The sequence below is a fragment of the Diadema antillarum genome, unplaced genomic scaffold (assembly GCF_040938485.1).
Source record: "Diadema antillarum isolate AM-2024a unplaced genomic scaffold, OU_Dant_1.0 seq00000530_RagTag, whole genome shotgun sequence".
Taxonomy (NCBI): Eukaryota; Metazoa; Echinodermata; class Echinoidea; order Diadematoida; family Diadematidae; genus Diadema; species Diadema antillarum.
Window position 1 is genome coordinate 57240 of NW_027271481.1, and position 22948 is coordinate 80187.

The 22948-nt window shown below is 39.3% G+C and overlaps 1 protein-coding gene across 1 annotated transcript in view; it reads right to left on the reverse strand.

The window, feature by feature from the left end:
• Window positions 1-13139: 13139 nt before the first annotated feature.
• Window positions 13140-22948, reverse strand: part of LOC139734503 (serine-enriched protein-like) — a 48725-nt gene continuing 38916 nt past the window's right edge. The window contains exons 2-5 of the mRNA XM_071645283.1: window positions 16520-16805; window positions 15245-15492; window positions 14498-14655; window positions 13140-14018 (exon numbers count right to left, since the gene is read on the reverse strand). Of these exons, the coding sequence (XP_071501384.1) occupies window positions 13140-14018; window positions 14498-14655; window positions 15245-15492; window positions 16520-16805 (1571 nt within the window). The remainder of the gene's footprint in view (window positions 14019-14497; window positions 14656-15244; window positions 15493-16519; window positions 16806-22948) is intronic.

The following is a 22948-nucleotide window of genomic DNA, read 5'->3' on the forward strand; positions in this document are numbered from 1 at the left end:
GATTGTTGAGCAGAAATTGACAATACTGTATAATTAATGTAAGAGTCTATTTCACCCGATATGAAACAAGATTGCTGTCCCAGGGCTGAAATACATCAAGATTGATCATTGACTAAGTAATAACATGACATCAGAATGAGAATAAGATTCTCATATTGTATATACATAGCGAAATACGTATTAATACAAATCATGAGTACTATACATTGAGAATATCAAAATCGGACTTAAACCGAACTGAAATGCCGATTTAAACGATTACAATGCAATTCTGCATAATTCTAAAACGAAAGAATTATTACGAAAATTACCGGTAGCATTGAGTAGTTCTAGAAATATGGTAATGTATTTTCTTTTGATCGGACCGTTCTGCATGTGAACTCTCTAAGATTTGATACATAACTTATATAAAAAGATTTCGTTTTCCTATCTCGTAACCAGTCTTTACATTGTGGAATATTTGGTAAAGGTAGCGCACTGGCATAATGCAATAATTTGTTCACTGTTTCCTTCATGACGGAAGGAGAGTACCGTACATCAAGAGTTGCACAGGTGTTCCAAAGATGCTGTGAATACTGACATACAGAGTTTTAGTCAGTTATCTACCTTACTCCTTCATTTCACTTCACCCGTCTTTTCATGTGAGGGTGGCTTCGATCTTCAAAGTGATATATACACTGTGTATATATATATATATATATATATATATATATATATATATATATATATATCACTTTGAAGATAAAAACGAAAGTGAATATTATGTGACATTTTGAAGGGCTGGCAGGGTTTACATGCTGCGACCAGTAAAAGGACGCGATGAAAGCACATATCTTCTGTAACTTAACCGAAGCATCAAGCATTTGGCCAGAAATATTCCACTAACGGAAAAAACATTTCATTCATATTATCTAGTGAATCCCAATTCTAGTTCTATGTTCTTCATGCCCGTAGATGAATAGGATGTTATTGATATTGTAAATGATTTTAAAGCTAAAAAAAGCTGAGGTCATGACGGTATTTCAATGTTTCTTCTTAAACAAATTGTTTATGAAGTAGCCGCACCTTTGACCCATGTATCTAATTTGTCTTTAATGACAGGTGTTTTTCCAAGTAAAACGAAAGTTGCCAAGATTATTCCTGTTTTTAAGAAGGGCAGTCAGGACGACCTGGGCAATTACAGACCTATATCTCTATTATCGTCATTCTCCAAAGTACTTGAAAAAGTTGTCTACCGCTACTCCCGAACTATCAAGTTTTTAAATGATCATAATATCTTAGTAGACACTCAAGTTGGTTTTCGGAAAAAAACATTCGACTACTCACGCCGTTTTGTTGCTAATAGATAAAGTTATTCAAGCTATCGAAGCTAAATCTCACACTGTTGGAGTTTTTCTGGACCACTCCAAGGCGTTTGACATAATTGATCATGAAATACTACTGTACAAACTGTCTCATTACGGGATCCATGGCAGCGCCTTGGAGTGGTTCAGAGATTACCTCACAAATCGATCACAATTTGTACACATTAATTATTCTGATTCAAGCACAGCAAATATAACATGTGGTGTTCCACAAGGCTCCCTTTTGGGACCACTTCTTTTTATTGTGTACATAAATGATTTGCCCAGGTCGTCAGCATTCCTTTCTTTCCTCTTGTTTGCGGACGATTCAAGTCTTCTTTTTTTTTACTCACAAAAATCCTACTGAGTTACTTGATATGCTTAACTTTGGGTCGAATCACGTTAATGATTGGATTCAAAGTAACAAATTATCCCTAAATCTAAACCAAACTAATTTTATGGTGTTTAGTAACACAATTACTTGTTTACCTGGCTTAATTTCAATCAAAGGGGTAAATTTACAACAGACAAATTCAGTTAAATTTCTTGGCCCTTTAATTGATTGTAAATCTTGGCAGGAACAAACAAATCATTTATGTAAGTTACTATCAAGAAATTTGGGTGTTATACGGAAGCTTAAGTATGTTTTCCCCATATATGAATTACGTACCTTATATTCTACTTTGTTACTTCAGTATCTTCATTATAGCATACTGGCCTGGGGGAATTGTTCCAAAATACGCCTGGAGTCTATCTTCAGAATACAAAAGCGAGCTATAAGGATTATCAATTGTACAAATTATTTAGCACCGACAAGCCCACTTTTCAAAAGTAGTAACCTCTTAAAGATTTTTGACATATATACTTACTCCCTTGGGATATTTATGTACCAGTTAACTAAAGACGAATTACCTTATGCTTTCACTCCCATGTTGGTAGAAATTAAAGTTATACATTCCTACCCTACAAGACAGGAAAATTCATTTCACTTTTTTTCCCGTAAGAACTGCATTTGCTCTTAAAACAATAGTACATACAGGTCCGACATTCTGGAATAGCCTTGACTCTAACATCACTGAATCGTTGTCACTGAACTGTTTTAAACGTAAACTAAAAAAATCCCTCGTGCAGGCTTATGTCTAATCATACAACATGCAATTTTATTCGAACTCCCTCTTCTTTATCAGATTCGTCGTTTATTAGGTTTCCAGGTTTGCTTTTCGTTCTTTGTATTGAGTCATTTATGTCAAGGCTAATCCTGAATTAATGAATCATTATGTATCATGTGCATTTCGGCGCATTTTACAGTTACGTAACTATGTTGCTTGGGTGACAAGGAATCTTCTAAGCGCAATACAGGTGGCTACTTGTATTTCGCTATGCTCTCGTATATTTTATGTCTTTCTCTTGCTCTTTTTGCTCTCTTTTCTTTTATACGTCCCTTTCCTTCCTTTCATACTTTTCGTTATTAGGTTGTTTAAGAAGACCAACATTTTCATTTATACAGGGACCTATACATTACAAGCTTTGCTTTTTAGTTGGTCCCCACATTTCATGTTTGTAAAATTGTCTTCTCTTGTATTCTTTGTAATTACGACGCTATGTTCAGTCTTATGTCAAATCGATTTTGTCATGTTATTTGTGTCTTGAGATGTGGAACAATAAATCAAATCAAATCAAATCAAAGGTTCAAAGATGAGCTGAATGATGAAATAACACTATTAAGTTGTTTTATAACTTGTAGAATAACATGCCCATAATGATAAACGTTTTATGCTTCTCCCTAATCTCCGTTTAGTCATCTGTTGTTCCTGATGAACAAAGTACTTTCATCCTTTCCTATCAGAATAGGATTTTGTCTCCTATTTTGATCTATAGACAGTTACAACCAATAAAGAATAATCGACAAGACTAAGATCACAGGTAGCATCCAGCGGATTCCTCGAGGAACTTCGTCCTGATTCTGTCGAGCAACTCTTGAGGGAACTGCACCATGAGCCTTTAGAAAGCTTACTACTTCATCGTGTCCCTCATGCGTGGCAAAATCCAACGGTGTAAAGCCGCCAAAATTAGACACATTTACATCAGCTCCATTGCTTACGAGAAATTTTACGGTCTCCAAACGCCCGTGCCCCGACGACATGTAGAGGGGTGTGCAACCGCCACTGTCCTTTGTCTCTTTGTCGGCACCGCTGGAAACTAGAAACTTGACTGTCTCTTGGTGACCCCTTTCTGCCGCAGCGAGAAGGGGTGTTTCGCCGGTGTTCGACCGCTGTTGCATGGTGGCGCCCTTGGATACAAGGAATTTGATAACTTCCAGGTGGCCTGCTTGTGCAGCAAAATATAAAGGTGTGAAGCCATTGGAATCGCACGCATTTACGTCAGAGCCGGATAAAACGAGAAAGTGAACAACCTCTAGATGACCATGTCCAGCTGCCAGATAAAGTGCTCTGGCGCCCTCTTTGCTCTTCCTCTCAACGTCAACTCCTTGGGAGACGAGAAATCTGAGCAGGTCCAGATGACCGTTGCTTGCTGCTGCGTGGATATGTGTTGGACCCTTGTCTAGTCTTTCATTCAGTGAGGAAGATCCGTTGAGCATTAGAAATTTGATGACTTCCAGTTGATTCTCCTGTGCGGCAAAGTATTCGGGTGAAAAACCACCGGCATCACATTTGCTTACATCAGCACCATGTGATATTAGGAACTTCACAGTCTCCAAGTGACCCTTTCCTGCAGCTATATAGAGGGATGTGAAACCTTTGTCATTACTTTCCCGGACGTTTGCTCCATTTTCTACCAGGACTCTGACAGTTTCCAGATGACCACACGCTGATGCAATAAATAGGGGTGAGGAGCCATTCGCATTCTTCTTCTGTATGTCCGCCCCTAGCTTCAAAAGGAGCCTTACTGTCTCCACGTGACCAAATCTTGCGGCTATATAGGCAGGTGTGCAATCTTCGTCGTTCCGTTGCTGTACATCCGCTCCACACTCGACAAGAAACTCAACCACCTCTCGATGACCAAGACCCGCCGCCAGGAAACATGGTGTGCAGCCTCTACTATCAGCTCTTCCTACGTCAGCACCATTCCAAACGAGGTGTTTAACAACGGGCAGGTGGCCTCTTTGTGTTGCAGCTTGCAGGGGTGTTGGGGCTGATAGAAAGCTCTTATCTACACCGGCACCGCTGGCTAAGAGAAACTTGACAATTTCCAAATGACCCTCCTGTGCTGCATAGGAAAGTGATGTATAGCCATTTTCATCACTCTTATCGACATTGGCTCCACTTGACACGAGAAATTTTACTGTCTCCAAACGACCGTAACCCGCCGCAAGATAGAGTGGCGTGCTGCCTTCTTTATTCCCTTTCTCTATGTCAGCTCCCTTACTCAACAGAAACTTTACCAACTCTAGATGCCCAAAAGCTGACGCAACGCAAAGAGGAGAAGAGCCTCTGTAATCCCCTTTATTTACATCAGCGCCGCATGAGACTAGATACTTTGCTATCTGTATGTGGTTGTTCTCCGCTGCCGCATGGATGGGAGTTGGGGCTATGTTGCAACTCTTGTCCATATCAGCACCCTTTGATATGAGGAACTTGACTATTCCTTTATGGCCCATTTGGGAAGCGTAACACAGTGGTGTGAAGCCATTTTGGTCACACTCATCAACATCAGCTCCATTTGATACAAGGAACTTCACTGTATCAAGACGGCCTTTCCCCGCCGCAGCGTAAAGTGGCGTGCAACCTTGATTATCCTTTGACTGCACGTTGCCTCCTTGGGAGGCAAGATACTTGACAATCTTCACGTTGCCATTTTCTGCAGCGGATAGCATTGGTGTCATGCCTGTAACGCTCCTGATTTGGGCTGCTCCTCTGGACATAAGGAACTTGATGACTTCTAAATGCCCCATTTGCGCTGCAAAGTGCAGAGGTGTACAGCCATTCACATCACGTCTGTTGACATCAGCACCCCTGTCTTCGAGAAACTTGACAACCTTAAGGCGTCCATTCCCTGCCGCCATGTATAGGGGAGAGCATCCAGCATTGTTCGCCTTCTCCAGGTCAGCTCCCTGAGCTTCAAGGAATTTCAAGATATCCAGATTGCCGTATAATGCAGCCATGTGAACCGGAGTATTACCTTCTACATTTCCCTTCTGTGAATCAGCTCCGTTGGTGATTAGAAATTTTACGATCTTCAGATAACCGCACGAAGCTGCAAGGTGAAGGGGTGTGTTCCTTCCATCGTCTTCACCGGAAATATCTGCTCCCTTTTCCACGCAAGCATTCACAAGCTCCAGACGCCCCTTCAGTACAGCAGTATGAAGCATGGTCTGACCTTGGCCATCGCTCCGTTTCTTACCATCCTCAATCCTGTGGGTAGTGATGTGGAAGGTGACGTAAGAACAACGGCGATATTAAAATTTGACGTAAAGGGTGAAAACTGCAGACATGATATATGAAAGAACGGTTTCATTCAATTGATTTTCATTTGGGAGAGTAACAATGATTACTAGCAGCCTACCTACCCCCCCCCTCCAAAAAAAAAACAACATTCACATCATCATTTGTTTTAAAACCTGTGTTGATGAACAGGACGCGCCATAGAAAGGAAAACCATCCATGAAAATGCTGTGGGTGACATTCATATATCGAAACTGAAACATTCAGCGCACACTGCATGCAGGTGGGTACGAGGTGTTAAGATAAAAAAGAAAAACTCATTGTACATCACACTGAGATGCCTTACTGAAGGATTAAAACTTTAAACAACATCGTCGATGTAGAAGTGCTGTCTACCTCTACTCCATTGTATTAAACTGAAGTTGTCGTCTTTTGCTTGTTGGCACCATAGCGAAGTTATGAATTCAGAAATATACTTCGATCCATATCACATGCAGCGACTTATGTTCATGAAAAGGATATTGTTTTCTGCTTATGACACTGGCAACCTTGTGCGTATTACTTCTAATTGACAGCCTACTTGTGATCTCCTCTTTGGCTGTGTTTCATTACTTCTGCAGGGACTACAAAACTACTTGTTTTCTTTCTTTATGTTGCCCAACTTACGTTATGACATTTCAGTTCACTGGTAACTAGTGATTGATGTAAAGAAAATAAAGATATGTTCTAATCACCTTGTCTGACTGGTTGCAAAATCTTCCTCGTTCTCCGTGTTCTTATCCTGGTAGAGTAAGAATGTTTATGAATGATATCAGAGTACATGTAGGTAGATATGTTTTTGACGTGCATAACTATTCTTTTTAGCTTGTAAACAAAAAAAAAAATGAAATCCAACTAGAAGCAAATGACACTATTAGACAAAGAAAACATATTCGGAGAGACTACAATTTGATCTTCATAATATCAGCACAACAGCGTTGTGTATCTGATGTGTAGAATGAATATTCTAGACCAAAAATTAAGTTGAATTTCAAAAGAAGACAAACCGTTTACAATCACAAATATGAAGATGTTATCAAAATCGGATTTGAATGTGGAAGTTTTGACATTTTGAAGATTTTCTAAAGTTTTCAAAAGGGTTCTCGCGTTGGTGTGGATATGAAAATGAGGGAGCTGATATCATCATCTCAAAATCTTCACTTGGTTTGAATCCCCCCCCCCCCCGAAAGAAAATTATGTTCTGCAATAAAGCATTTTGAGACTGAGACATATATAATTCAGTTTGAACACACACACACAACGGAAATGATTAATATTTATGTACTACACTATATGACAAGTTGTCATCAATTCCCTTATTCGTATATACACATTTAGAGTTTTTTACAGAAATTCAAGGTTTCATAACTTCTATTAAATTGTCTCCTATTACGATCAAATTTGCGCTGTGCATCTATGATTGTACACTTTCTTCTCAGACTGACTTCAAACTTGGCCTGAATTGTCCTTTAAACCTTTCCTGTGATATACCTGCAAGTCGAAAGGTCAGGATACAAGACTGCAATAGTCCAAGTACTATGTACACCACAAGCCTAAACATAGTCTACACAGTAATCGATGTAATAATTCCAGCACACAGGAGACTTTTGGAGAAGAACTGTTTGTGTCATTTTAACACTTATATTATGAAAGATACATGCAGAGTTTAAGTATGTCCCTTTTACAACCCTGAAGATTAGATTCCTTTCATAAGCTGGTATATTGCAGAGCTATAGGTACTTGAGACCTTTCGTTTAAAATGATGAAACTTGAAACTTCCTAATGATGAACAGGGAATAAATACTACAAGTTTCCGGTGAATTAATTCAAACCCCGAAAAATTCCAACCGTTTTGTACCACAAAAAACCCAGCATATTCTCGTGTTACATGTGGTTGATTTTTCATGTCTTAAAAAAAAATAAAAAACAACTTTGAGTTGTATCACTGTACGGTTTCATACACGCTGTTGAGAGAAATGATATTATTCTTCAACCATACTACATTTCGTGACGTGTGCAAAAGGAATATACGATCTTTCAACACTTTCGTGTCAAATCTACAATTATTCATCACTTCTTACCTTGATCTCACTCTTGGGCGAGTCAGTGCAGTCATTTCTGCCAGCCATAGTGATCACTTAACCCTCTGCGAGTCACATGAATTTCCCGTCCATAGATATGTATATGAAATTTGTGTACATTCGACTCCTTGGCACTGAAAAGGTCAAACTAAACAAATAAAAAGAAAACACTAAAAACCATTCAAATGTTGTGACATGGTCATTTAATATCAAAGTGTTGAATCATTAGGAAAACACGTTAGTAATTGCCTAGCTGCAAGAGATTTATACATATGGACATCACGAATATATAAAAACTCTGGATTTAGCTAAAGGAGACAGATTATGGAAAATGTGTGTTGGAGCAATGTCAGCAGTAAAGCATGGATTGGACAGGATATGATAATCATATAGTCTATAGTCGAAAACGTTAAAGAGACACAAACTTGTCTCCGTAGTGTCTAGTGTCTCCTAAATGTAGTAATAATAAAAATGTACACTATCTCCTTAAGGTGACATCCAAAGTTATATAAGGATATATATAGATGTATATTATTTATAATTTATTTACTTATCAATATCCATATAAATTATTCATATATTTTAATTATATATAATTTGTATTCCTGGACGAAATATAAGAGTATCAGATGCTCTTAATCTGAACAAGCCTTCATGTATCTGCACTCGGCGCGGCCATATCGGATGACTTGGAAATCAACAAATGCTAATGACGATGATTATATTTCCAATTATGGAAACTATGACCAAAATTAATAACCAACTTGTTTGAAGTCTCTAAAGCACAAAGATGTCATGACATCATTGCGAAAATAAAGCTGCCGTGGAATACTTCTCAAGGTATAAGCGTAACATGTTGGCAAAACATGTAATCTTACTGCTGAAATTATTTGATGCAACAATTCGAACTTGTACTTTTCCTGGTGATAGTTTCATTGATTCGTACATTAAAGTATTATGTATAAACATACCAAGGGTTGTCCACTCAAGTGAATGATGTGCAAAAATTCTTATACACTTCACAATCAACAATTCTGACAACGTCTAAGCAGATCTTCATCAACATATTTAAAACATGCAGATAAACTTACCTTTCTGCGGTAAAATTATAGATGAGCTCCCTTTTTCTTGTGTTGGCGTGTTTAGAACTGTCTGTACAATAATATCAGGAATCACTGGGATCAATCAATCATAGATATCCTATTGATGTATACATGTATTACCACAATCAATCGGAAGGCTGAATACTGGTGAATTATTTACTTGAAGTTGTACGTCTCTAATTCAAGTGGAGATTAGTTATTTTTTCACATTATCCGTTTTGTACGTGCCTGAAAACGGACGATCGAAGTTCATATACATGTGGGATAACGTAAACACTTGACGATGATATTGAGATAACCCGCGTGGTAGGTTACTATTAGGCTATTTATGCAAAAAGTACATGGTGGCTTGCTCAAACTCATCGTGGAACGTTTGATCTAATGTTCATGAACTCTGTCATTTCTCTGTATCAGTTTGTAAAGATACGATGTGATTTTCGACCGATGACGAAAACAAGAGATTGCTTATTGCTTGTTGATACTGTATTTTGGGGTTGTTTTTATTGTTTTGTGTTTGTTTTTGCTGCTGTTGTTGCTTGGTATTCCGAATTTCTTATCTGATTTTATCGTGGAAGGAGGAGAGAAGACCGCTTCAGGAAAATCTTAAATCATAAATGGTCTTGACTCAGAGGTCTACTTTCACGTTAAAGGCTACAGCTAGGTTGTAAAGTAGTCAGGCTCTTTGTCATTTTCTTGTGAGCCACTCTATAGTTTATATATATAGAAAGAGTGCGAGAAGGAGTCCCGAACGTGTACAGAACCAGTGCAGCGCCTTCATTATTTATTCAGTGCGAGAAGATAAGAGCATTCGTGGTTTCGAGTTTTCGGTCTTTTTACATATGTTTTAAGACCTTTATCAGGGCTGTGAAATGATACACAAAATGTCTCACTCGTATGGCTATATATATATATATATATATATATATATATGTATATATACGTATTATATATATATATATATATATATATATATATATATGTATATATACGTATTATATATATATATATATATATATATATATATATATATATATATATATATATATAAGACGTTAGCTGCTTTCGTAAACTCTTATCTTAAGCCTTAACCCACTTTACCTGTTGTATCTTTTACATGATGTCCAGCTGTGACTCAATACATACGACCGAAGTTTTGGTACCGTCTAATTTGAAACTAGTCAAGAGCAGTGAATTTTATCGCGAACTCACTGCCCCTCACCACTGTCACGTGATCTAGCGACGTCCATGGTGAAATGAAGTCGAGGAGAAGACGGTGATAATGTCGATGACTAGTTCTACGAAGACAAACAAGAAACTAAGAGGGCAAGCGGTCGTCATTATAGTTACAAGTACGTTGATTATTATCATAAATTGATTTCATTTTTGTTTTCTTTTTACTCTTGAATAAACTGTTCTAGGATGCGACTTGCTTTAACAAAATTATATATAATATATATTATATATATATATATATATACCGTTTGTCTTTTGTATTTTTTTTTATAATTGCGTCTTTCTGCGGCAAATTTTGTGTGTTTTTGCGAAAAGGCTTGCTAGCTCGTTATTGCCGCTGCATGCATAACTTTATTTGTTAGCAAAGAGTTTATTATTTGACAGGTAAATTGCTGACAAGCGAGGCAACACAGTTGCTGCAGCTTACTGGACCCACCTGGGGCCCCATAAATGTCGGATTTAAGTCCCAACTCTGGAAAAGAGCGATAATAATTTTCTTTTTTTTTTTCAAGTGCCAAAATCCCTCGATTTTCCCTGACTTTCATGATAATAAAATAAAATCCATAATTCTGTGAAAACATTACACTATATACGTTCACAGGTTTCACAAGAGCAAGTCACGACACATGAGACTGCTTGGAACAAAACGCATTTCGATAGATTTTTAAATGTTTTGATATTATGCATGAATATTTTATTCGTCATTGCTCTCCTTTCTGCTTCCGTATAAACATGTCCAGATTATGCATAACATAATGGGAATGGATCTTTCTCCAAACATGGCACGAAACATTCACGTTTAGTCCTTATGATTAACAATGGTATTTCAGGCGTCATAATATACTTCCTTTCAAGATTCACGAGTATCTTGCGTCCTAGAATGAGCATGGATGCGTGTTTTTTTTTAAATAACATCTTGCATAGCATTTAGCAACTTTATAGAAATGGGAAATGACTAACAAGCTGTAATGAGTAAGATTATGATACGATAACCATTAGTGTTATAACAATGATAATGACAATGATTATGAAAATCGTGCTAGCACAGGAATAGACAGTATGCAATTTCCGGATTTTGTCTATACCTGGTGGCAGGGCTAAGCATTAACCCTGTCCGTGCCAGGGACTTTGGACGGTGTGTACAACACTATAGGGTTTTCTGTGTCAATCGCCACTCAAATCATACAGAGGGTTAGACAGGGCGAATGAAGCTGCATTCAGATTTTCATCTGGGTAGGCCTATTTCATGTCCCCCTGTCCAAAGCTGTCTGTGCTTTTTAAGAACCAAATATATTTCCTCTTCTGTCTTTCAGTTCTACAATAAAGAGGTTCCAAGGTGTTGGATTAGGCTTCTCTGTAGTTCTGAAGCCCTCTCTCTCTCTCTCTCCCTCTCTCTCTCTCTCTCTCTCTCTCTCTCTCTCTCTATTTTCCTCTCTCTCTCTCTTTCTCTCTCTCACTATTAATATTGGACATTTATGTGTATTAAGTGTTTCATGTTATGCAATGATAAAGGAACATCTAGATATATATCTACATGCTTTCTTTGCAATTGTCAGGAGAAATAATCTGTCATTTATTCAGGCATATCAATTAAGAAATATCAATATAAAGTATGATATAAGATACATTACGCATAGATTATATGTGGCAAAAATTGTACGCATCTGTGCAAATACAGTCGTGCATTTTACGTGAGATGTATGATGATGACTCTTACAAGAACGAAATAAATGATAACCGTTGTAACAGAATTATGTACACTAAGATCTGGCGGCGGACAAGTGTATTTCTATGACTTTGTCATAGCTTGTTATGCGAGTCACTGTTAACAGTTGTACAAGCACAACAGTTTCGACACAAATTCACTTGAACAGTATAAGATGTAGTGTGATTAGGATGCATTCACTTATACAGCTGGCTAAGACATAGCAAGTAACACTGTCTTGCACAAACTTTCTCAGAAATACGATTAACACATGTACATGTATATGCACTTAGTGGCTTGTTTTGAATAGCCAAAATATGCACATTTCACAGCGTCAGTTTACATCAACTGTTACATTACAACTTACATGTAATGATATGGCAGAACAATAATCAAACCACAATCCGTAATTATGGCTATGTTTGATCACTCTGCATTTTGTAGATAATATATACTATACCGCCAAAATTTGCGTGCGTACGATATTTACATCATGTAGATTAACAAAAATATCTTCTTTATACTATTTGACATTGTACATGCATGGTGTCTAAACGGGCAAGACAACTGATGCCGCGAAAATTCGAAGTCACTTTATTACTCAATCCTGTTGCTTTGAGGAAAACTTGTTCCTGGAGAGGGAGTTAGACAACACGCATCAGATCGGTGACAAGGTGTTGGGTATCGAATAAATATCAGGAACATCCTGACGACGAAAATGACTTTTTGTCAACTTCAAAGGGAGCTTCCCAAAGTTGCCGTCTTGAGTTTGGCATAGCTAATCTCACTTTGAGAGAGAAATTTCACTGAGTGCTGAGTTTACGATATTTTTTCTTCAAAGAATTGCTTTTCATGGTTGACGAACATTTTGAAAAGATATCGCGTTCATGCTTGCATCTGCTCCAAAACAGAAATATTCAATGTCATTCAATGAATTCCCTGCAGAATTGTGACGATTATGATTATTAAAGGTGGTGAAGACGGCTTTTCAAACCGGTTCTAGAAATTTGGGTTCAATGGTTTGCTCAAAGCCGAATAAATTGTGCCATATTTCTCAGTGTTTGTTTTGTCAGATTTTCTTCTGTCAGTTGCTTTGATTTCAGTGTTTTCATCCAAAACAATACCATCCCCAAAGGTGCTTCCCCATGAAAGGGAAATAAAATGCGTGATAGTGCAAACATTGCAGCTATAGACGTTCAATTCAGTCTGAGAGAGTGAGAGCTAGTTAGACGTCACTCCGGAACAAGCAGTTGGTAGTTGTTCTCTTTCTGGTCAGCTCGCCCGAAGCTACCCCCGGCACTGCTGCTAGTGTCTGTCAGGTCCGAGCAAGTCGACATTGAACAACTCGTGCTGGTATCGCTGAGGCCCGGCGGTCCCCAGCAATGTTCCCGTCTGGACATCGACTCCACGTGATCCAGACGTTCGTCTGAGTCCTCGTCGTCCTCCGCGCCGTCCTCCTCGTGCCTGTCGTCGACGTAAGGAACGCTGTCATTGTTATTGTTGTGTAATATTTCAGCGCCATATTGACCAGTACCGCTGACGGCAGTCTTGTCTGACATGAGATCGGTCACTTGACTCGGTTCGTTATCAAGGGAGAGTTTGTCGATGTCGCTTGCGCGTGACGTATTTAGTGACGCCAGAGGTGACAACGATTTCTGCGACAAAGATGACGTGTCGGTTCGCGAATGTCGGTTTGATATCGTCGGCGAGTCCTGGATACTGAGATTGAGCATGGATAGCCTAAGACGGGCTGGGGATGTGACCAGGCTGCCGGGCTCAATACTCGACGGATCAGCCTGAAAAGCGAGTGCGGTCATGATCTTTTGGTCGGGTATGGCACCAGTGGGCTTGACCGTCTGCATAAGAGTTGTGGCGGGAATCAGATGGAACGAAATGCTGTCCACAAAAGGCGCCATGACTTCTCTTAGCGAAGAACCCGGATGTTTCTCCATGTACGCCCTGCTCCAAGCTAACGCTGACTGGAACTTGGTCAGCTCATCTGCTTGTAGCTCGTCTCGGGTCAGGATGAGTCGGGCCACGTGATTCGGAAGTGACGTAAACGACGGAAGTCTCAGGACGGCCTCTGCATTCACGTCAACAAATTCAAGCGCCTGTTCCAGGGTCGAACAAACAAGCATAAAAACAGAAAAACATTATTATTTTTTACGATAAAGAATTATATCAAATAGATTTTGAATCATTACTCTTCTCAAAAACATGGCACGTCAAGTTCGTTTCGTCACAAGGCCTTTGATATTATGATATCATTCTTTCATGCATTATGTATTGTAACTTTAATGTCAATGCGGCCATAAAAAGCTCATTTTGAACACATCAATCGTTTTCCAGCTTGGGTCGTGTTGCATCAATATGTGCGATCTTACATCCGACACACTCGGACATAAGCATGACCATCACCCAGTCAGGAATATGGACGTCCAGCAGTTGACTACAAGTTGCCGTCGAGTTTACGACCCAAGTGAACAAAATTTAAAGAATCATTTTGATATTGTGGCTCCGAGATGCTTCTTGGCGACATTCATTGTTGCAGTGCTTGGAAGTTTCTCGATTCGGCTGATTCCTAACTTACCTTCTGCACGAGTGACTTCGTTGATTTGTATTGAATATATTTCTCGGCCGATCTTAGCAGAAGACACACAGTGTCAATGTTCACGCAGTTTTGGAGGTACGTCATGCAGGCTCGCCTTAACTCATCCAACCCATAGTGATCCGCTGCGTTCATCAGGCCTAGGTCAAGGGAGATGCAACATGCGACACATAATTATACATGTATAAATAAAGCCTTTCCAGACCCTGAAGCTTAAATGAATAGCGACCTCTGCGGTGACTTGGCTTTGTACGTGCCAACCAAAGAGATTCTATCATCTCCTTGGCGCCAATACAACTACAGCATGACAGGTGTATGATAAGAAACGCAACAGGCTACGGAATTGGACCTGTTACAGTATTTGATTACCTGTGTAATTATGATTGACGTAATATATAAGAACCATGAGGCTACAAACGTTATCAAATACCTCAGCAATATTATGACAACATTGTTGACAATTAACTATTATCAGAATCTATAACACAAGTTTAAAGTAGCAATAGTCTTTATTATCTAGGGTTATCATATTAGTAAAACGTACGAATTCTCTTACACCTCAGGAGAAAGCTGTGTGCCTATTTCGAAAGCAATGCACTGTATTGCGTATTGTGGCATCTTATTACAATAATAATTGCTACGGAGTTGCGATACGTGTACATTGAAACATAACCGGCGTGTGGAGATATAAGAAGAGTTGATGATCTTTAACAAAAGGTTATGTCTTACCAATTACTATTTTTGGCTTGATCGTCACGCATCCAGTATGACAGTATTGAATGAGTTGGCGAAAAACGGCGGGTTCGAACTCCTCGACGATTACCGTCCGTGGACCACAGAGGGCGGTGTTGTCTTCACCCAGATCGATGCTGCTTCGTCGGATCATCTGCGAGACTCGCCTTCCGAGCTTGTCGGTAGCTGGGGTCTTCTTCCGGGGCGTTCCCCGGGCTGCGGAGTAGAGTAACTTGTGGAAGACCCTGAAGAGGGAAGGAAGAAGTTAAATGTTGCAAATCATTCAATCATATCATTTTATGAAGCTGCACCATGAATGACACTGGTAGGTCGCAAAGTTAACTAATACTTTACTACGAACCAACAACATTTTAGAATCATTGTCAATGTTAGTGCATAATCATAGCAAAGTTGTCAGGGAGTCTTGTAATAATGTCAACTTTCACTTTTATTCTGCAAATTACACTCGAGCCTCACACGTAATGGAACTTTAAGCTTTATCAATGTAATCGATGTAAAGGGTGTAATCTTAGGTTTTGGTAGAGTTGTTGCACAAAACTGATTGAGATCGATTAGGGGTTCAGAAAAAAAAAAGTATGGCTTTTACTTAAAATTTCACACAAAGGGAAATGGTCACGACATTACTATTTGCCTAAATTACAATGCTGTCATTCAGTGTGATTTCTTATTATGTGAAACGTGATAGATTTGGAATGGCACGCATGGTCATTGGATATTTTTGTGTGTGTGTGTGTGTGTGTGTGTGTGTGTGTGTGTGTGTGTGTGTGTGTGTGTGTGTGTGTGTGTGTGTGTGTACCCATCCCATCAGCCACATCAGCACTGTCGTGCATGTTCGTGTGTGTGTGTTTATATTTTGCTTAATTGAAATACGAGATTCCCAAGGTGTAAACGCAATCATTATTATATCCTCATGTATAGTTGTTCGTTTGTTTGTTTGTTTGTTTGTTTGTTTTTTGCCATTATTAGAGCACGAAAGGGGGCAGCTTCACCCGAGTTTATGACAGCGGGAGATGATTTGCAAGCCTCTAATACAGTAGTAGATGTGATCTAAATTTGCCCTCAGAAAAATTACTGTTTATGCCTCTTCATTAACTCGTATAGTTTTTGCTAAACCCTCGAGGAATATTGTATGTTTGTATATTACCTCATAATGATATGCCAGATATTATACTATGATTTCGCGTATAAGGCATAATACAGTTGTACACATAGATAACACAGATAAACGAAAAATGGCTCTCGCATTCTTACCTGCTCCGAGCAGCCAAAATGGCGCGAACGGCGCACACTGGATCCTTCTTTTCTCCGACGAGGAAAGTGACGTCACACAGCTCGGGCATGTGCGCTAAGTATCGGAGATCTTCGGCCACGCCGAGCTTGTTCTCGAAGATCCACGAGTTTCCCCGATAGCCGTTGAGAACACCGGACCCGTCCATTTCGATTCGAGGGGTGACGTCCGGTGACGACGCCTGAGGGGAAATGGGTTGCTCGTCGTCCAAGTCGTCTCCACCCTCCCCTATATCAATGGTGTAGTTATCTGTTGACATAAATTGTAAGAAAAAAACAAGAAATCATTAGTACAGAGACACTGAAGTGTGTACGTTCACGGAAAGAGATTTACATTGTCGCGTTGACCAATAGAACCAAGGTATGATAATGTCATTATCATGAAACAGTAAGGCGCATGTTAGGCCTAAAGACGGTTTAGGAAGTATTCAAAAGCAATTTGTGCAACAAACGTAAGTAGCCTTACATCCTGCAGATTCGTACTATTGAGAAGTTGTCAGTTTTTCAAATCGCTCTCCACAATTCCGTCATTTCCAGAGCAGTAAGTCTCTCCCCTTCTTGCAGTTATTCACCGCAGAACCAAGCGAAGGACTCGATCGTGAGCTGTAATGCTTCTGCCACTTATAGAGACATGCTCCAGCGACGAAAGAAGGAATCTAGACAAGTACCCTGATATTCACGATCGGGCCTGACTATGCCCATGGTTTCTCGTTTCAAATATTTTGGAGCGAATAGCGGCAAACCCTTGGATAACTGCAATGATAACATTTGACATGAAATCAGAGAAAGACATGACAGGAAGCTTAATCCGTTGAGGACGAGTCCCAAGTTTACTCGGGCAAGTGTCTATGGGAAATGCGTGTTGAAGCAAAATCAGTCCGTCCTCAATGGGTTAATGATCAACTCTCATAGAGGTCACATGATCCCTTTCTAGTCCTCGAGATTGCCGTGACATTTTCATCGTATAGAGATTGAAAGAACACGCACCACCAATGTGCTGGTCCGTCTCTTCCCACTGCTGCCTGCAACTTCTGCAACTGGACAAGACAAGCTGTTGATATGCTCTATACAAAATTCTCAGTGTGCTATTAATGCAGACCAGGAATCACTTGTTATGATTTTAAGGCAAAATGAGTCACTGTCTGGAATAAATCTCCCAACCTATTTTACTGAACTACCGCTAAATCCCCTCCCACCTATTCCTCATCAAAGTACCGCAAGATACTATCCTTATGATCAAAACACCACAAAATATACTTGACAAACATCGCTAGGGTCGCAAACCACATATGAATCATTTCATCTTAGATTAAGCCCCTTGAAAACATTCATTTAAAGAGAGGCTATTCTCCACTTTCAAATTCGCTCTAATGAATACAGAAGGAAAGGTAGTAGAAATAGTTAAAGCTTTGGAAAAATAATTGGACAAAAACTGATAAAGTTATAGAATTGCGAGTTTCACCTTTTTCACAGGCAGATGATATCAATCGTGGTAATTACACACGAAGTTTTGATGGGGAGTATACATATATAAGCATCCTTGTCTCCCATATCTTCCATTTTGTCGAGAAATCTTCGCACAATTATCAAGAAAAAAAAATGTTTTAGCAACGATGACTCTTATCAGGAGGAAATCGGATTTGTTTCTTCGTCATTGACATCTCATTTGCATATCTACGTGGATGTAAGTAATATTAATGTCTTGTTAGAACACGAGATATTTTGTTATTCCAAAACTCTTTCATTGATCGTATTAGTACAAAACATCCACTCATCTTTCATATACTGTTTTAAAACTCATGTCAACGTAAACATGGAGTGAATTTTCCTTTTGACACTCGATTCCTTGTTGTTTAGGACAAAATTCCATATCAAGATAAGACAACGTTAAGATCTTTCTGACAATTAATAGAAAGAAAACATTAGAAAAATAGCTCACATCTCCGTAATCATCGCGTGACAAGTGTTATTACCAGAATATGTCAATTGTTAGAAAGAGCTTATACGTTGTGATGGTGCCTAATTGACCTCACGTTGACTATATTTAACCACCCCTCGTGTTGTTTGCTGCAGCATGTAATTAGTTATCTGCAAGTCATCCTCCTGCTTTGAGAACCTCTCTAACTAATGTGCTGGTCTCCTGCCTGACACCATTCAATTCCTAATTAAAATAATGATCGTTGCTGCAATGTGAACGCTGCTCATTAGTAGATCTCCATTTGGGAGGACAGTAGATCATCGGCCGCTTGCGGTCTAGTCGATATTTTGTCAGAACTAGTTTTCAATCCATTACGTAACGAGATGTAATCACAATGTTTGAACACCTTGTCATCTGGATTCTTTCACCTTATGCATATATTCAGTGTGGGAGATGCTGGGTACCTCGGAACTTACATGAGAATATTTCAATTACCATGCCACTGAATATAAATTCGAACAAATCTATTATGTACTTGTCACTGCTTGTATAGTCATTGATATACATGGATGCACTTGACATCAACGAAATCGTTACACTCGATAATGCATTGGTCTGGCGCGACAATGACACTAAAATGATGGTCATATTGGTGGGTTAACTGAGTAAACTTTGGATTTCAACCAATTCAAGCTGTTGGGTTCGAATCCCGCGATCAGCATTCATCCTTGGACAGGATGTTTCGCTTACAGTGCCCCTCTTGACCCTATAGTGTACAAAGAGACAGGAGCTGCCAGGCGACGCTTGGGTAATAATAATGACAAGCCCTTCTGCTATAGATTAGGTGCAACCCTGAAGAGGCTCTATTGAATAGATAAGCATCGTTTTCATCATTCAATGTATGTGAATTTTCTTTTCTTTTTCATTGCGAGTATGACATTTGTCAGTCCATTTCTAGACTGGAGATAGATCTTTTTTACATCGAATTATTGTGATGCCTAGCACCGCGTCCATGAGCTCTGAGTGAACGAAGACATCGAGAAATGATGACGTTTGGTTATCGGTTAAGTTTGAATGAAACTTTCTCTTCTAGCTAGTGTGTAGCTCCATGGTCTTTCTCAGAATGTGGGGCGCTTCGGGCAATGTTCACATGTGCTATATTACAATAGAGGGAAAACACTCCCCATACGCTTTGAAACTAACAATAAACATTCACATGATGACGTCATGTTCGGCATTAAACATGGAAAAAGATAAGACAAATTGTAATTCAAACACTTGTTGCATGTTCGGATTCCATTAGCGCACTCGAAGGCACAAGAAATCCAGTTTACAAGCACGGTTTAGTCCCCGTTTGCTGCGGGCGGAGAAAGTGTACCCTAGAAACGGCAAAAATATTCTGGGATCAGTTTCTAAGCTTTTCAAGGAATAAAGGCATCCTTTTCAGTTGATGGCAGTGTTTTGGCGTAAAGAGCAGACCGAACAAAGGGCGCTGGTGGCCTACGATTATGTACCTAGGGATCGGCGCCGCTTCCCTTTTCACCGGCAGGTGTGTGCTTAGCGAATTTCTTCTTTCTCACCAACGCCATTTGAGCCTTTGTTCTGCGACTTGTTCTTTTGTCGGTCTGACAAATACTACGCGAGCTAAAACGGCCTTTCACAGCTAGATGGAGAAGAATGGCAGATTAAACAAGGTTGATTTAGATGAAGACATTTGGCAAAGTCAGACATGTCGCTAAGCAACGCTTTGGTTTTACTCTGTCAACAATATCACTGGCTGGGCCATTACAGACGTCGCTTTTTTCTGTTGTTAAAAAGTTATCCCCAAGTTCATATTTTTGATGTCTGATTTTCCCGTCCTTATCTCCATGCATAGAACATAATAGGTCATTTTATTCTCTACCATAACTTAATGCATTCAATTTATCCGTGTGTGAGTGTCTTTGTGTTTGTAGTCCGTTTTAACCATGATTGTGCAATTTCTCTATATATCTTCGTGGTATCTATTCAAACACGCTGCTGTTACAGATCACGTCATGCAGAGAACTTTCGTGGACCCTAAATGCAAGACATGAGTGAACGCAGTCAAAAGTAGAGGCGCCTGGTCCATTGCAGTGAAAGGTCGATGATAATACTTTGATGTTAAATCTGTAAAATTGTAGACTTTTGAGCTGTACCTCCCCTCAGTGACGCGTTAGTAAAGCATTATCAATACTCAACACCTGGATTCAAAATAGCTTTCGATTTGTCTGCATAAGTGCGTTTTCATTAAGCATTATAATTCAACCGGGTGGATTGTTCACTGAAAGCGTCAGACTGAATATGATGCAAAGGTATACAAAGGAGGTCTGGAGCTTGTAACCATGGAAACCCGAGTATCAGATGCTGATAACTTAGGAATAGAGGTGATTCGAACATCGGTGTTATGATAGTCGTGGTGACCATCACCCTGCGTTTCTTTAGCGTAATCTATGGCCGACCTGCGATGAATTCGAAGCCAAAAAAGTGACTTAGGGCTGAGGAGGTTACTGTATGTTAGTGTTGTTTGTGTCGTGAGCTTGTTTCATTTTGCGCCGTCTGTCCTCGTAATTGCGTAATAATTTTGTTACAAGTTTCATTGACGTTAGATGGTGGTAGGGAGCGTGGCTCTGTACCGAGGACATCGCAGCTCTTACAGTCTATGAATTGCAACTCCATTGAAGCGGGTGCTGGTGGGGGAAGGGTACTAGTGTCGATTTGCATTTTGCCCTCTCTCTTTTCCGAGTGCTGTGAGACAAACAATCTCTGCTATTCAGCTTGTACATCTATTGAACAGTTTCTGTTTAAGGTAGCAGGAGTTACTTGCGGGGCATCCCTTGATGTCAATAGAAATGCAGGCGTAACGTGATGCACGCTGAATGTCAAAAGGACGTACCTATACAGCAAAATCAAAGGCTATTTGGGGGTAAATACAGGCACTAAGGTACCACAGGGTATCCAATGTGCAAATGATTTCCAGTAGAGATGTGCGTTCAAAGAAATCAACTGTGCTTGAAAAACAACAACAACATTTGTATAAAAGTATGGAATTCATGTTTTGATTACAAAGTAATTCAACTTTTTTTTTATTTCTACCCTAATAATTGCAAGGGGATTTTTATTTCTGCTCGAATTCTGCGCAGGGATCCTTAAGCGGAAATGCGACCCTCTTTCGTGTGAACAAAGAATAAGCAAGTTATTCTAGATTTGGATTAAAGTGTGTCCACACCCCCCCCCCCCCCCCCCATGGTGTAGAACGCTGAAGAAAAAGGCACTCACATTAATCAGAAGCATCAAGTACACATCAAACCTGCCTTTCTTATCTGATATGACTTTCCAAAAATTTTAAGCATTAATGACAAGAAAGAATGGCAAAATAAAATGATCCAGATAACACCACTTTTCTATTGTTGTTTTTTTTTAATCCAGGTTTTAGTAGTGCCTGAAATGATGGCAATGATGCAATATGACGAAATGCATCGAAAGATAATTATATGATTTGTAATTATTTATTTTTATTTAACACTGTTCAATGTTTTCACCACTTGTACAGTGTTTTCGTCATATTGATAGCTAATTTCAACAAATGCATTTTTTTTAATGTCGTATGTGTTTTTGTAAGATGAACAATTTCAGATTTTGAGCTGCATGCTCTTGTTGTATTGTGAATAAACCTATATTGAATTGAATTGAATTGAATTGAATTGAATTGAATTGAATTGAATTGAATTGAATGACGGGTTGAACGATTGCGACTCAGTCGTCGTTACTACAATGAGGTTTGAGATCAACTCTCGCAGTGATTACAGTTCTTATGTCTCGCCGTGCATTGAAACATAGTCACGTGATAACTTCTCGTTAACCCGCATTCAGCGACGAATTTGTCATCAACGCAGAGCACATTCTCGCCACAATTTGAAAGTTGTTTTTCTGAATGTCGCGTTAAGCCTAAAATCAATCGCGGACATCATTTTCATCGATTGGCGAACATTGCTTTGGATAACGAATAATGTTCTCAGTTCTCATGCATTCACAAAAAACGCCCCGAGGTTTATTAGACCATAAGACATATACATGCAAAACCTGACAGAAACCTGCCCCCTGCAACCCGCCTCAAGTCCTGCACATCGATTTGACATGGAGCCTTTCAACTTTCTTTTTATTCTTCTTTTTTTTCACTCGATATGCGGTAATGTTATAACGCTGTCAAAAAATGACTTTAGTTTGCAATTTCACTTGAACGAGCCAGTTCATCGTTTTATAAAGGGTTTCTAAGTTTGATAATTGTTCGTTGAACTAAAGATTAAAAGCTGACACAGGCAAACAAATTCCCATAAATCTTTCAAGTTTCGTATGACAATATTATGATATGCAACAATCGTGGCAATGGATGTGCAGATACTGATTACGGTCTTGTAAGTGATAGGAAAAACGTCATCGAGTGACCATGAGCGTGA